Raw genomic sequence first — 16715 nt, 5'->3', positions numbered from 1 at the left:
ACCAAGGCGCCAGCATGTCTGCATAGAGTCCGGAGTTCAAAGGAAAAAGGATGTCCAGAGGTGAGAAAACAGTTTGGTGGGGGAGGAAGTGCAATTGCACAGGTCCGGGGAACAAAGGGTACCCTGTGGGGACACCTTTTGAGTTTGCCGGACCTGGCGGAGCCTGCCCAGCGGGTGGCAATGAGTTAGCCAGGGGAGATACAGCTCATAGGCGCATCTCCCATTGGCTAATTCGTATTTCAGCCTATTCGACTTTTCGAGCCGTCTTGGCACGCCCCCTCCTCTGACGTCAGCCAAAGGATGAGCACCTATTCCTATTGGCTGGTGGGAGGGAATTCTCACGCTCTGATTGGTTGCTCCTCCTACCTCCCTGCTGAGGATAGCTCAGCGGAGTGTATGTAAGGAGATGCCCCAGTCAGAGAATCAGACGATCATGTGACTTGGGCCGGTGATGCAAAGGCGGCTTTTCATAGTTACGCTGTTACGAATAGCAGAGCAACCGGCTTCATTTTTGGAGCTAAGAAACTCTGCCTAGCTGAGGCTGAGTCAGACGTGAGGTCCAAGTTCTCGTTTTAGAACGCAGCGGTCGCGGCTAGAGCTTCTAGTCAAATATAGGACCAGGAAGCCCTGGTGGATATCCCGGTCAAGGTAAGCCTTCCAAAGCAGGCGCCCTGCACCTACTTGAGCCTAGATTTCACCCCCAGACCCCCAGTAAGTGTGATTTTGTCTGTATTTTGTGTATTCATTGTGTGTACGCGGGTTTACCCGAATAAACTCCATTTATTTCACTACTGTGTTTTGCCTAGTGAATGATCCCGGTATAAAAGTGTTAAAAGGCCTGGTCTCCCGTGACAGCAGTGCATTCTGGTCTTTGTTTCTTTAGTTTTGGAAGGCATTTTGGTGTCTAACCATTACCTTTCTCGCTCTGTAGTAGTGACTTTGGTTACTGTCTTGTTTATGCTTTGCTCTGTAGTTACAATACATCCAGGTCCCTGTAGTCTCAATCTGTCTGTCTTCAGCTCTTTATTTACAATGCATTCTGGTCCCTGTAGTCGTGCTCTCACTTTCTGGTTCTGTATTTGCAATGCATTCTGGTCTCTGAGTACTGATCTCTTCCTATGGTTCTGTATGTTTAATGCCTAGTGGTCCCTGTGGTCATTATCTCTCTCTCTAGTTCTTTTTTTAGCAATATATTATGGTTGCTGCAGTCCTGATATATGTATCTGGTTCTAGGTTTGCAACGCATCCTGTTCCCTGTAGTCCTATTTTACTCTCTCTCTCTGGTTCTGTATTTGCGATGCATTCTGGTCTCTGTGAACTTGATATATCTTTGATTCTGAGGTTGCAGTATATCTGGATTCCTGCAGCCCTGATCTCTCCCTCTTTGTTTTTTTTTATCTGCAATGCATTATGGTCCTTGTCATCATGGTCTCTCTCTCTCTCTGGTTCTGTGTTTGCAAAGCATTCTGGTCCGTGTATTTCTGATCTCTATCTGGCTTATACCTGCAATGTATTATGGTCTCTGTAGCCCTTAGCATTCTCTCTGTTCCTCTGTATTTTCTATGTAATGCATTCTGGACGCTGTAGTCCTGATCTCTCACTTTTTGGCTGTGTATTTGCGATAAACGTTTCTCCCTGTAGCCTTGATCTCTCCCTCTGCCAATTGTAATGCTGCCTGGTCCCTTTGGTCCTTATCTCTCCTGTTCTGTATTTGGTAGTCCTTATTGTTGTCTGGTTCTCTATTCGCAATGCTTTCTGGTTCCTGTAATTCTAACATCTTTTTTTGTTCTGGATTTCCAGTGCATTCTGGTCTTGCTTTAGTTCTGTACTAGCTGATATACCCGGCGTTGCCCGGGATTTAATTTTCAGGGGGCAGGCAACAGGGTTGGGCTTCCCCCCCTTCACAACTAGACGGTGGCGACTCACTGGGGGGGGGGGGGGGGGGCGCTTGGGAGTTTTGTAATCCCCCCCCCATTCAGAGCTCAGCGGCGGTGTCTTACTTGAGTGATTTCCCCCCCCCCCTCTCCCTTCAGAGCCTGCCGGCGGCAGCTCCCTGGGGGGGCGGAGGGTTGTGATCCCCCTCCCCCCTTGAGAGCTGTCCGGTGGCGGCTCACTGGAGGGGCGGGGGGGGGGGGGGGGTTGTGCGGCGGCGGCTCACTGCGGGTGCGGGCGGGGGGGTTAGTGACGGGTGGTGGCGGCGCGCTGCGGGGACGGGTGGGTATTTCTGCGTTGGCTGACTTTGGGTGCGATGTGTGACGGGGGTGGGTGGCAGCTGCTAACTTACTGTGGGGCGGGCTGTCCGCTGCGGTGGCGGCCGGGAGCAGGGTCATCAACAGAAATCATGGGGCCCAGGACAAGTGAAAGGAGCAGGGCCCCCCCCTCCCCCAACCCATAGCGCACCTACCAGGGTAAAATATCTTTTAGCGCACAACTTTTACTTAACTATTTTCTGATTGTGATACAGAAAAAAACATTACAATGCAACCTGTTTATTTTTATATTTTCAACAAAAGACATGTGACTGTGTGCCTGGGTGGCTGAGTGGGTGACAGTGACTTGACAGTGACTGGGTGGGTGACTGACAGTGACTGGGTGGGTGACTGAGTGACTGGGTGGGTGGGTTAGTGACTGGGTGGGTGGGTTAGTGACTCGACTGGGTGGGTGGGTGAGTGGGTTAGTGACTTAAGTGACTGGGTTGGTGGGTGGGTTAGTGACTGGGTGGATTACTGACTTTAGTGACTGGGTGGGTGGATTACTGACTTTAGTGACTGGGTGTATGGGTGGTTGGGTGGTTGGATGGGTGGTTGGATTTTAATGGGTGGGTGGGTTACTGAATGGGTGGGTGGGTTACTAAATGGGTGGGTGGGTGGAAGTACTGAATGGGTGGGTGGGTGACTGGGTGGGTGACTGACTGGGTGGGTGACTGACTGGGTGGGTGGGTGACAGTGACTGGGTGGGTGACTGAGTGACTGGGTGGGTGGGTTAGTGACTGGGTGGGTGGGTTAGTGACTCGACTGGGTGGGTGGGTGAGTGGGTTAGTGACTTAAGTGACTGGGTTGGTGGGTGGGTTAGTGACTGGGTGGATTACTGACTTTAGTGACTGGGTGGGTGGATTACTGACTTTAGTGACTGGGTGTATGGGTGGTTGGGTGGTTGGATGGGTGGTTGGATTTTAATGGGTGGGTGGGTTACTGAATGGGTGGGTGGGTTACTAAATGGGTGGGTGGGTGGAAGTACTGAATGGGTGGGTGGGTGGGTGACTGGGTGGGTGACTGGGTGGGTGACTGACTGGGTGGGTGACTTACTGGGTGGGTGGGTGACTGGGTGACAGTGAGTGGGTGTGTTGAGTGACTGGGTGGGTGACTTACCTTGACCGGGTGGGTGGTGCTTCCTGCCGCCAGATGCTTCCCCTCCTGCCCCTGATATCCCCGCAGCAGCTGCCTGAGGCAGGAGGTGGGCTCGGGAAGTGGCAGGGGGGTGCGAGATCTGGGGCTGGAGATGCGCGCAGCGCTTCCCCTCCTTTCCTCGTTGGGAGCGGGGGGTGGGCTAGGGGGGGGAGCGGGTGGTTGGTGGCTGGGTGGGGGGCCAGAGTGGCGGGCTGGGGCAGGAGGTGCACGCGGCGCTTCCCCTCCGTCCGGGAGCTGGTAGGAGGGTGCAACGGAGGTGCACGTGAGGGTAAGTGAGGCTGATGGGGCGGCTGGGGAGGTTGCGGAGTGGCCGGGTTTGGGTGAGGGTGGGGGGTAGTTGTGTGGATGGGGTGGCTGGGGAGGTTGCGGAGCGGCCGGGTTTGGGTGAGGGGGGTAGTTGTGCGGATGGGGTGGCTGGGGAGGTTGCGGAGTTGCCGTGTTTAGATGAGGGGGTAGGGTAGTTGTGTGGATGGGGCGGCTAGGGAGGTTGCGGAGCGGTCGGGTTTGGGTGAGGAGGGGGGCTAGTTGTGCTGATGGGGCGGCTGGGGAGGTTGCGGAGTTGCCGGATTTGGGTGAGGGGGGTAGTTGTGTGGATGGGGCGGCTAGGGAGGTTGCGGAGCGGTCGGGTTTGGGTGAGGAGGGGGGCTAGTTGTGCTGATGGGGCAGCTGGGGAGGTTGCGGAGTTGCCGGATTTGGGTGAGGGGGGGTAGTTGTGTGGATGGGGTGGCTGGGGAGGTTGCGGAGCGGTCGGGTTTGGGTGAGGGGGGGCTAGTTGTGCGGATGGGATGGCTAGGGAGGTTGCAGAGGGTTTGGATGAGGGGGGGGTAGTTGTGTGGCTGGGGTGGTTGTGGAGCGGCCGGGTTTGGGTGAGGCGAGGTATGGGGGGGTAGTTGTGCTGATGGGGCGGCTGGGGAGGTTGCGGAGCAGCCGAGTTTGGATGGGGGCAGGGGGGTAGTTGTACGGATGGAGCGGCTGGGGAGGTTGTGGAGCGGCCGGGTCTGGGTGAGGTGGTGGTGGGGAGTAGTTGTGCTGATGGGGCGACTGGGGAGGTTGCGGAGTGGAGAGAAGCACCGGGTTTGGCTGGGGCGCGCCGGGGTAGTTTTGGTGAGGGGGTGACGGGTGAAGGTGATGCAGGTCAGGACGGTAAGGCTGCACGTCATGTGAGGAGGCTGATGAGAGCCATGCGGGGGGGGGGGGGACACATGGGGGGCGAGACACACAGGCCAATGAGAGCCATGGGAGGGGGTGGGTGAACCGAAGGACCAATCAAATTGTCTACAGGGACGAACAAACAACACTTTCAGTTTTATATACTGTATATAGATTTGAATGTATTCTGGATTCTATGGTCCTGATCTCTCTCTCTCTGTTCTGTATTTTTCTGTATTTGCAATGATTGTGGGTCCCTGTTGTCTTAATCTCTCTCTCTATAGTTCTGTATTTGCGATGAATTCTGGTCGCTGTATTTCTGATCTCTCTCTCTCTGGCTTTGTATTTTAATGCATTCTAGTCCTTATAGTCCTGATCTCCCTGGTTCTATGTTTGCTATGAATTTGTACTCCTGTTCTCTCTCTTGTACTGTATTTTCAATGCAGTCCCTGTAGTCTCTCTCTCTAGTTTTTTATTTGCAATGCATTCTGGTTCCTGTAGCCTCGATCTCTCTCTGGTCTTGTATTTGGAATGCATTATTTTCCCTCTATTCCTTTTCTCTATCTCGTTCTGGATTTGCATCCATTCTGGCCCATGTAGGCAGGGCCTCAGACAGTTTTCCCAGGGTCCAGGACTAGAGTTTCCGCTGCCCCCCATTCCACCCAGTATCGGCAGCCTTCTGAGGACCCCCTCTATCTCACACTCCCATCTCTCCACTCCCCTCTCGTCCATGCCCCCTTCTCTCCCACCCTCATGTCCCCACCTCTCTCTCTATGTCTCACTCCCACCTCTCTCCCTCCTTAATGCCCCCAACTCTCTCTCTCCCTCATGCCCCCACCTCTCTCCTTCCCTCATTCCCCACCTCTCTCCCGCATGACTCCACCTCCCTCTCCCCCATACATAGAACACCCATACATATAAGGCCTCCACTTCCCTCTCCCCACATACACAGAACCCCTCCCCTACATCTATTACCCCCTCCCCAATACACATAATACCCCACTCTCCCATACACATAATATAATACCCCCCCACTCCCATACACATAATACCCCACTACTCATACACATAATAAACCTCCCTACCCCCCCCCCCGTGCACACAGAGACACCACACATAATAACCCTTCCAGAGCCACACACACACACACACACACACACACAATAACACCTTCATATGGCACCAAAACACACACATGATACCCTCCCCAGGATCCCAAAACAGGCACACATAATACCCCCCCCCAGGGCCCAAAACACACACACACACACACACACACACACACACACACACACACACACACACACACACACACACACACACACACACACACACACACACACACACACACACACACACACACACACACACACACACACATGATAACCCTCCTCCCCCTTCTAGGGTCCTAGAACACACGCATAATAACCCCCAGGGCAACAAACCACACACACATAATACCCCCCTCGGGCCCCAAAACACACACACACAATAACCTCCCAGGGCCCCAACAAATACACACACCTTAGGGGAGGGCTCCACTCTCAAGCTGTGCTGACCCGACTTCTGGCACGTACGCGGGGCTGTGGTTATACTGGAGGTATGAAAGAGCAGGGGCCCAGCTGCCAGATGTTGGGACCAACTTCCAACGCCGGCTGGCTAAGCTCCCTGCAGCTGGCGGTTCAGCTCTCCCCCCTGTTGGCAGCCCTGTATGTAGGCCTGATACGTACCGCTTTGATTCTGGATTTTCAGTGCAGTCTGGTCTCTGTAGTCCTGGATCAGTGTTTGTCAAGCATTGTGGTCCCTCTATTCTTGATCTGTTTGGTCTGTATTTGCAATCTATTAGGGTCTCTGTAGTCCTTATGTCCCTCTCTCTTGCTCTGTATTTGCAATGCATTCTGGACCCTGTAGTCCTCATCTCTCCCTCTGGTATTTGTTATGCTTTCTGGTCCCTGTGCTCCTTATCTCTCTCTTTGGCTCTGTATTTACAATGCATTGTGGTCCCTCTGTCCCGATCTCTCTTTGCTTCTGTACTTGGGGAGAGGTGGGGAACCCCTATGCTGTAAAAATCTGTAATCAAAAATCAGAACAGGTGCTGTTTTTAATTTGATTGGATAATTAGTCTGTGAAAGCTAATTAAAGCCATCCACCAATGAAGAGAAGCAGTCTATAAATAAATCAGTGCCTCATTTACATAAGTCTCCCATTAAAGCCCTCTTTAATTCCCATTTTAAAAGGTTCAGCACTAAAGGATGGGACAGCTCCCCTATTACTGTATACCACTGTGTGAGAAGTCCCCCTCTTTCCCCCTTCATTCTCTTTATCTTTCCACCACTTTGCTCTTCTACATTCACCTTTTCCTCTAGCTTTCTTCTTTCCAGTTAAATCTTCTTTGTATCTATTCTGTTAAGGTGACTTGTCATTTATCAAACTCTGCAAACCGTGAGTTTTGTTGTATCTGAAACTGCTCTTCTCTTATCACATGGCGCCTTTACTTCTCTCTTTTTCTTTCTATCCTTCTCCCTCTGTCTTTCTCTCATTTCCTTTGTGCATCTCTCTCTTTCTACTACTTTCTCCCTCTGAAAAGTCTCCACTATTTTACGTCCTCCCCCTCTCCCTCTCTCTCCAGTATATATTTATATGTATCATTTTCTTTCTGTCTCTATTTCCCTCTTATCTCCTTCCTTTCTACATCTCTCACTTTCTACCATTTTCTATATCTAAAAATGCTGATCTCTTCTGTCCCCCTTTCTTTCCCCACTCCCTCCTCTCTCTTGCTTTTCTTCTCTCACTTCCACTCTCTTCCATATGTTATTTTCTCTCTCTTTGGTACTCACTCAATATTCAGTGACACTGTCTTCCCAGTGCCAGAGAATCTTTTAGTGCCATTCATTTCTCCTCTCCAGCACTGAGAAGCAGCTTCATGGCATACGGAATAAGGGCACCTGTCCATCTCCCCTTTCCTCTGTCTCTTTCTCTTCCCTCTCTATACACCCTCTCTCACTCTCTCAACCTCTGTCTCCCTCTATTTTTACTCTCTTTGCTCCATGAAAGGCTTCCCTCTTTCTTTTTACTTTCTTTTCTTTTTAGCTTGTCTTGTACTCTCTCTTCTGTTGATCTAATATTGACTTCTCTCTTCTTCTTCTTCCTCTTCTTCTTCTTCTTCTTCTTCTTCTTCTTCTTCTTCTTCTTCTTCTTCTTCTTCTTCTTCTTCTTCTTCTTCTTCTTCTTCTTCTTCTTCTTCTTCTTCCTCTTCTTCTTCTCTCCTTCTCCTAATTATTTCCTCCAATCTTTTTATGCCAGCCTTTCTATCTCTCTTCTGTTTTTTTTATCTCATTCCACTCTCCAATTCCCCCCTTTTCTATCTTCCTATCATGATTTCTGTTTTTGTTCTTTGTTTTCGCAGCCTTTCCTCTCTCTCCTTCACTCGTCTCCCCTTTCTCCATTTATCACTGCTTTCTATGATCTCGCTTTCCTGAAAAGTTCTCTCTTCTTCTTTCTTTTTTCTCTCTTTCTTCCTTCTTCTTTCTGTATCCTCCTCACTCTACAGTTTATTTCTCCCATTCCTCTCTCTCTCCCTCTCCCTCCAACCATCGTTTCTTCTCACCACTCTATGGGCATATGTGCCAAGGATAAAATGGTACATTTCTGGGACAAAAACATAGCTCCAGATGAATCAATCTGAGTTTATTTTATTTTATTGCCCCAGAATTGTACCACTTTTGCTTTGATACATGTGCACCTATATTTCCCTCTCCTCCCCTTTTCTCTCCCCCTCTTTCTGTCTCTCATCTCCACTATATACAGTATTTATCTATATATTATTCATCTCTAGATGTATATGTCTCCTCAAGTCCCTACCTTCTCTCTCTCTCATCTCCATTATATATTTCTCTCTCTTCATCTCCAGCATTCTCTTACCTCGTCTCACATCTTTTTCTCTCTCCCCACTCTATAAAGCTCTCTCCCCCACCGGTTTCTCTCACCTCGTCTCTCTAGAGTTCTCTCTCCTCCTCTCTAGCTCTCTCCTTCCTTTTCTGCCCCCACCCCCCACTCATCTCCCTCCCCTGTAATATTCAGCATGCTGTTCTTTTTTAAATAATTAGCACTTTTGCATTTAAGGAGATGCAGATTGGCGTCTGTATACAAATTACATTTCTGTCAGTTACTTAAAGAGAGATCACTAAGGGGGGAGGGGGGTGTATGGGAATTAATTCATAGGAGGGGAGATTCCCAAGGGAAGTGACAGAGAGAATCAGAGGAGGAAAATAGAGATATTATATTTCAGGAGAGATTTGGATTACAGAGCCCAGAATGCATTGGTGATACTGAATCAGAGACAGATAGTAACTACACAGGCCCGGAATTCATGGCAAATACAGAAAAAGAGATATACAGTATCAGGACTGCGGTAACCTGAATGCATTTTAATATTGAACAAGATTGAGATCAGGACTACAGGGACCAGAATGCATTGCAAATACAGAACCAGAGAGAGATCAGGACTACAGGGTCCAAATTGACTTGCAAACACTGAAGCAGAGACAGATCAGGTTGACTACAGGGTACAGAATGCATAGCAAATACAAAATGCAGAACCAGCAGTATATCAGGACTGCAAGGACCAGAATGCATTGCAAATGTATGACCAGAGAGACATTGTGACTATATGTACCAGAATGCTATGCAATTATAGGAACAGAGAGAGATCAGAACTACAGGAACCAGAATGCATTGCAAATACAGAACCAGAGAGACAGAGATCAGAATTACCAGACAAGAATATATTGTAAATACACAACCAGAGATATCAGGACCAGCATGCATTGCATCAGGAGGTAGTAGAATGAATTGCAATTAGGGTAATAAAGGAACATGCAATACTTTCCCTCTAACCCCACTATTTCTTTTTTTTTTTACTTTCTTTACAGGAGTCAAGACCATTACGGTGACCAAGACATCACCCTGTCAGCACTCTACTCCTCCATGAGACAAATCACTTCCAGAGACAGCCAGAGAGAGGGAGCAAGAGAGATCGGACAGCTAGATAGTTGGGCTGGGAAAAGAGAAACAGTCAGAGCAAAAGAGTTCATGTATATGTGGAGGTGGTCACTTTAGTGCCAGTTGGGGTCACGAGAGTGTGCCTGTCGCTTTCACATTGAGAGAGAGAGAGGGGGGGATGTAAAGACAATTGCCCTCTTGCTTCTTCCCCCTTTCACCTCCCCCTAATGCCCTCTCCCTCTCTTCTCCTTCCTCACTTCCCCCCCTCTCTCTCTCTGTCATATTCTCTCTTTTTCTAACTCTGTCTCTTTTCTCTTCCCCTTTCCCCTGCACTTTCTAATTACTCTACTTTTTATTGAACATATCTCTGTCTCCCTTCCTTTCCTGACTCCTCTGTACCTCCCTCTTTCTCTCTCATCCCACCTTTCCTCCCTCTCTCTTTCTGCTTCCCTTCTTCCTCCCTTTCCCCTATGTCTTTCCTCTCCTACTAACCCTTCCATATCCCCCTTCTCTTTTCTCTCTATTACCCGCTCCCTTCTCCTTCCTCCTCCACCCCCCATGTGGTCCCTCCTCTGCCTCTCCTCTCTCCTCTCCCTCCCCCTCTGTTCCTTATCCCTTCAGTTCCAGGGGGTCCCCGGCCAGTGGGTTCGTTACTCCCGGCCCACCTCGGCCGGTGGCAATGGAGGGTGGGGAGACGACCTCACCGTACGCCTTCGGACCAACATCAGTCGTGGCCTCCTCCTTTACCAAGACGATGAAGGCGACTGTGACTTTCTTGAGTTGGCCTTGGATGGTGGACGCCCTCGTTTGAGGTTCTCCATTTCCTGCTCTGAGCCTGCGGTTGTCCGCCTGCCCCGTGTCGTGTCAGACGGGCTGTGGCACGGCCTCGCCATTGGGGGAAGTGGCCGTGAGGGATGGCTAGCTGTAGATGGTGAGCGGGGGGTGGCTGAGGTACGCTCCAAGCGCAGGGAGATGGTTCTCCGTAGTGACCTCTTTGTTGGTGGTCTCCCGTCTGACCTGCGTCTCTCAGCCCTGACTCTGGGGGGAGCCAAATATGAGCCACCCTTCCTGGGTGAGCTGGAAGGTTTGAGGTTAGGGGGAAGGCCGGGGCAGTTACTGGCCAGCCAGGGGGTGGGAGGAGCAGAGGAGGAGGAGGGGGGAATGGAGCAGGAGAGGCCCCATCCGTGTCGGGAGGGCAACCCTTGCCTCAACGGGGGGAGGTGCAAGGAGGAAGAGGAAGGGGGAGATGGAAGATGTGACTGTCGGGACACTGGGTACCATGGAGAGAACTGCTCAGAAGGTAAGTGTCTGGTGTGTCCTTCATCTCTCTCGGTGTACAGCCTTTTTGCTCATTCTCTTCCCCCTTTTTATCTGTTAGTCTCTCCTCATATTTTTCACACTCTCCCTCATATATTCATCTCTCGTTCGTTCTCTCTCATATTTATCTCTCTGTCTCATATTCTCTCAAAGTATCGCTCTCTCTCTCTCTCTCTCTCTCTCTCTCTCTCTCTCTATGTGTCTTATATTCTCTCATAGTATTGCGCTCTCTCTATCGTTCTCATATTCTCTCATAGTATCGCGCTCTCTATCTGTCTTATATTCTCTCATAGCATAGCTCTCTCTATCTGTCTTATATTCTCTCATAGTATCGCTCTCTCTCTCTCTATGTGTCTTATATTCTCTCATAATATCGCTCTCTCTCTCTATGTGTCTTATATTCTCTCATAGTATCGCTCTCTCTCTCTGTGTCTTATATTCTCTCATAGGGGCCTATTCTAGTCGCTTCGATAAGCGAGTTTTCAACAGTTTTAGGCACTTCTCAAGCGAGTTTGCATATGTAGCTATTCCGAAAGCTCTGATAACATGGAGACCTGCTTCTCCCCGATCTGTAGCTCTCCCGCTCAGGCAAACCGAGAGGGAGGTCAGAAAATTCTCAAACTCGCATTTTTGGACAAATCGAGCTATTGAGGTATCTCCGAGATTCACATCGCGGCTGCAACTCGCACTTTCTGACCTCGCCACATGGAGGGAGGGGGAATGGGATCCGCGATGTGACTCTGAAAAAATATATATTTTTACTACATCGGATTGAAGCCGGGTGTCTCCAGAGCTGACCCACATTAATACCGGCTCCGGAGACCCCCGGCTTCCATCCTATGTAATAAAAATACATTTACAGGCAGCTTCATTACCTTAGCGGCTAACCGCTAAGGTAATGAAGAGGTTAAATACCAGTGCCCGCTTTATTGGGGGAAGAGGGTGCAGGTGAAGCTTGGAGTTGCCGGGAGGGTTGAAAGAGAGGAGTTAACCCCTTCATTACCTTAGTGGTTACTACAGCTAAGGTAATGAAGGGGTTAACCCCTCCCGCTACCCACTCAGTAGGCCTAACCACCCACCATGGACCAAATACCACCTTCACCCACCCCCTCTACCCCCAATAAACATTAAAATACAAAACAACAATCAATACTATCCAATACACCCATTTATTGCCAGTGTGGTTACCTATGCCCTCAATGGGAGAAAAAAGAACCCCAATGGCAATGAATGGGCACACTACTACCCTCTACCCCCAACAACCCCCCCCCCTTCCACACCCCAACACATATAGTCCTGTAATGGGCAGAATCCCTATTATCCAGATCTGGATAATAGCGCATTTGCTCATTCAAAATAAAACATTACCCATCCAGCATATAGTCAATTGAAGTTGCCCCGGGGTGGGTGGTTAGGCCTCTCTGGTGGGTAGCGGGAAAAGTTAACCCCTTCATTACCTTAGCAGTAGTAACCGCTAAGGTAATGCAGGGGTTAACCCCTCACATAACCTTCCCGGTAACCCTAACCACCTATCCTGGGACAACTACCCCATTCTTCCACCCCCTCCTTCCACCCCCTCTACCCCCAACAAACCAGGTACTCTGGTTTAACCCCTTCATTACCTTAGCGGCTTGCCGCTAAGGTAATGAAGCTGTGACGCAGGACATTTAAACGTTGCAGAGATACAGGCACCCCATTCCAGGACCTGTAACTAAGGAAGCAGGGATTCCCCCGGGCTGAAATTAATGTTCAGCTCCGGAGACCCCCTGCTTCAATACTGTGTTAGTAAAATAAAATAAAAACAGTGCGATCGCCTGTAAGAGCTGTGAAGGGAGATCGCCTGTAAGAGCTGTGCAGGGAGATGCAGCTCTCTCTCTTTGCAGGGAGATCGCCTGTAAGAACTGTGCAGGGAGATGCATCTCTCTCTGTGCAGGGAGATCGCCTGTAAGAGCTGTGCAGGGAGAGGCGCCTCTCTCTGTGCAGGGAGATCGCCTGTAAGAGCTGTGCAGGGAGATGCAGCTCTCTCTGTGCAGGGAGATCGCCTGTAAGAGCTGTGCAGGGAGAGGCGCCTCTCTCTGTGCAGGGAGATCGCCTGTAAGAGCTGTGCAGGGAGATGCAGCTCTCTGTGCAGGGAGATCGCCTGTAAGAGCTGTGCAGGGAGATCGCCTGTAAGAGCTGTGCAGGGAGATCGCCTGTAAGAGCTGTGCAGGGAGAGGCGCCTCTTTCTGTGCAGGGAGATCGCCTGTACGAGCTGTGCAGGGAGATGCAGCTCTCTGTGCAGGGAGATCACCTGTTAGAGCTGTGCAGGGAGATGCAGCTCTCTCTGTGGAGGGAGATCGCCTGTCAGAGCTGTGCAGGGAGATGCAGCTCTCTCTGTGCAGGGAGATCGCCTGTAAGAGTTGTGCAGGGAGATGCAGCTTCTCTCTGTGCAGGGAGATCGCCTGTGAGATCTGTGCAGGGAGATGCAGCTCTCTCTGTGCAGGAAGATCGCCTGTAAGAGCTGTGCAGGGAGAGGCACCTCTCTCTCTGTGCAGGGAGATCGCCTGTAAGAGCTGTGCAGGGAGATCGCCTCTAAGAGCTGTGCAGGGAGAGGCGACTCTCTCTGTGCAGAGAAATCACCTGTAAGGGCTGTGCAGGGAGATGCAGCTCTCTCTCTGTGCAGGGAGATCGCCTGTGAGATCTGTACAGGGAGATGCAGCTCTCTCTGTGCAGGAAGATCGCCTGTAAGAGCTGTGCAGGGAGATCGCCTGTAAGTGCTGTGCAGGGAGTTGCAGCTCTCTCTGTGCAGGGAGATTACCTGTAAGAGCTGTGCAGGGAGATCGCCTGTAAGAGCTGTGCAGGGAGATGCAGCTCTCTTTGTGCAGGGAGATCGCCTGTAAGAGCTGTGCAGGGAGATGTAGCTGTCTCTCTTTGCAGGGAGATCGCCTGTAAGAACTGTGCAGGGAGATGCAGCTCTCTCTGTGCAGGGAGATAGCCTGTAAGAGCTGTGCAGGGAGATGCAGCTCTCTTTGTGCAGGGAGATCACCTGTAAGAGCTGTGCAGGGAGATACAGCTTCTCTCTGTGCAGGGAGATCGCCTGTAAGAGCTGTGCAGGGAGCTGCAGCTCTCTCTCTGTGCAGGGAGATTGCCTGTAAGTGCTGTGCAGGGAGGTGCAGCTTCTCTCTGTGCACGGAGATCGCCTGTAAGAGCTCTGCAGGGAGATACAGCTTCTCTCTGTGCAGGGAGATGCCCGCCAGAGCTGTGCAGGAAGATGCAGCTTCTCTCTGTGCAGGGAGATGCCTGTAAGAGCAGTACAGGGAGATGCAGCTCTCTCTGTGCAGGGAGATCACCTGTAAGAGCTGTGCAGGGAGAGGCACCTCTCTCTGTGCAGGGAGATCGCCTGTAAGAGCTGTGCAGGCAGATGCAGCTCTCTCTCTGTGCAGGGAGATCGCCTGTGAGAGCTGTGCAGGGAGATGCAGCTCTCTCTCTCTGTGCAGGGAGATCGCCTGTAAGAGCTGTGCAGGGAGATGCAGCTCTCTCTGTGCAGGGAGATCGTCTGTAAGAGCTGTGCAGGGAGATGCAGCTCTCTCTCTCTGTGCAGGGAGATCGCCTGTAAGATCTGTGCAGGGAGATCCAGCTCTCTCTGTGCAGGGAGATCGCCTGTGAGATCTGTGCAGGGAGATGCAGCTCTCTCTCTTTGCAGGGAGATCGCCTGTAAGAACTGTGCAGGGAGATGCATCTCTCTCTGTGCAGGGAGATCGCCTGTAAGAGCTGTGCAGGGAGAGGCGCCTCTCTCTGTGCAGGGAGATCGCCTGTAAGAGCTGTGCAGGGAGATGCAGCTCTCTCTGTGCAGGGAGATCGCCTGTAAGAGCTGTGCAGGGAGAGGCGCCTCTCTCTGTGCAGGGAGATCGCCTGTAAGAGCTGTGCAGGGAGATGCAGCTCTCTGTGCAGGGAGATCGCCTGTAAGAGCTGTGCAGGGAGATCGCCTGTAAGAGCTGTGCAGGGAGATCGCCTGTAAGAGCTGTGCAGGGAGAGGCACCTCTTTCTGTGCAGGGAGATCGCCTGTACGAGCTGTGCAGGGAGATGCAGCTCTCTGTGCAGGGAGATCGCCTGTTAGAGCTGTGCAGGGAGATGCAGCTCTCTCTGTGGAGGGAGATCGCCTGTCAGAGCTGTGCAGGGAGATGCAGCTCTCTCTGTGCAGGGAGATCGCCTGTAAGAGCTGTGCAGGGAGATGCAGCTTCTCTCTGTGCAGGGAGATCGCCTGTGAGATCTGTGCAGGGAGATGCAGCTCTCTCTGTGCAGGAAGATCGCCTGTAAGAGCTGTGCAGGGAGAGGCACCTCTCTCTCTGTGCAGGGAGATCGCCTGTAAGAGCTGTGCAGGGAGATCGCCTCTAAGAGCTGTGCAGGGAGAGGCGACTCTCTCTGTGCAGAGAAATCACCTGTAAGGGCTGTGCAGGGAGATGCAGCTCTCTCTCTGTGCAGGGAGATCGCCTGTGAGAGCTGTGCAGGGAGATGCAGCTCTCTCTCTTTGCAGGGAGATCACCTGTAAGAACTATGCAGGGAGATGCATCTCTCCCTGTACAGTGTGATTGCCTGGAAGAGCTGTGCAGGGAGATGCAGCTCTCTTTGTGCAGGGAGATCGCCTGTAAGAGCTGTGCAGGGAGATGCAGCTGTCTCTCTTTGCAGGGAGATCGCCTGTAAGAACTGTGCAGGGAGATGCATCTCTCCCTGTACAGTGTGATTGCCTGGAAGAGCTGTGCAGGGAGATGCAGCTCTCTCTGTGCAGGGAGATAGCCTGTAAGAGCTGTGCAGGGAGATGCAGCTCTCTTTGTGCAGGGAGATCACCTGTAAGAGCTGTGCAGGGAGATGCAGCTTCTCTCTGTGCAGGGAGATCGCCTGTAAGAGCTGTGCAGGGAACTGCAACTCTCTCTCTGTGCAGGGAGATTGCCTGTAAGTGCTGTGCAGGGAGGTGCAGCTTCTCTCTGTGCACGGAGATCGCCTGTAAGAGCTCTGCAGGGAGATACAGCTTCTCTCTGTGCAGGGAGATGCCTGCCAGAGCTGTGCAGGAAGATGCAGCTTCTCTCTGTGCAGGGAGATGCCTGTAAGAGCAGTACAGGGAGATGCAGCTCTCTCTGTGCAGGGAGATCACCTGTGAGAGCTGTGCAGGGAGATGCAGCTCTCTTTCTCTGTGCAGGGAGATCGCCTGTAAGAGCTGTGCAGGGAGATGCAGCTCTCTCTGTGCAGGGAGATCGTCTGTAAGAGCTGTGCAGGGAGATGCAGCTCTCTCTCTCTGTGCAGGGAGATCGCCTGTAAGATCTGTGCAGGGAGATCCAGCTCTCTCTGTGCAGGGAGATCGCCTGTGAGATCTGTGCAGGGAGATGCAGCTCTCTCTGTGCAGGGAGATCGCCTGTAAGAGCTGTGCAGGGAGAGGCGCCTCTCTCTGTGCAGGGAGATCGCCTGTAAGAGCTGTGCAGGGAGATGCAGCTCTCTGTGCAGGGAGATCGCCTGTAAGAGCTGTGCAGGGAGATGCAGCTCTGTGCAGGGAGATTGCCTGTAAGAGCTGTGCAGGGAGAGGCACCTCTCTCTGTGCAGGGAGATCGCCTGTAAGAGCTGTGCAGGGAGAGGCGCCTCTCTCTGTGCAGAGAAATCACCCGTAAGAGCTGTGCATGGGGATCGCCTGTAAGGGCTGTGCAGGGAGATGCAGCTCTCTCTGTGCAGGAAGATCGCCTGCAAGAGCTGTGCAGGGAGATGCAGCTCTCTCTGTGCAGGGAGATCGCATGTAAGAGCTGTGCAGGGAGATGCAGCTACTCTCTGTGCAGGGAGATTGCCTGTAAGAGCTGTGCAGGGAGATGCAGCTCTCTG

The 16715-nt window shown here is 51.7% G+C and overlaps 1 protein-coding gene across 4 annotated transcripts in view; it reads left to right on the top strand.

Annotated features, from left to right (window-relative positions):
- The window catches only part of LOC142465634 (neurexin-2-like), a 262948-nt gene that overhangs the window by 40774 nt on the left and 205459 nt on the right, over positions 1-16715 (top strand). For all 4 annotated transcript variants that reach the window (XM_075569754.1, XM_075569752.1, XM_075569753.1 and 1 more), the window contains exon 2: positions 9488-10857. In XM_075569754.1, the coding sequence (XP_075425869.1) occupies positions 10116-10857 (742 nt within the window). In that variant the 5' untranslated portion in view covers positions 9488-10115. The remainder of the gene's footprint in view (positions 1-9487; positions 10858-16715) is intronic.

The sequence above is a fragment of the Ascaphus truei genome, chromosome 14 (assembly GCF_040206685.1).
Source record: "Ascaphus truei isolate aAscTru1 chromosome 14, aAscTru1.hap1, whole genome shotgun sequence".
NCBI classification, from domain to species: Eukaryota; Metazoa; Chordata; class Amphibia; order Anura; family Ascaphidae; genus Ascaphus; species Ascaphus truei.
The sequence above is the reverse complement of the archived record's forward strand: the minus strand, read 5'-3'. Positions and strand labels throughout refer to the sequence as shown.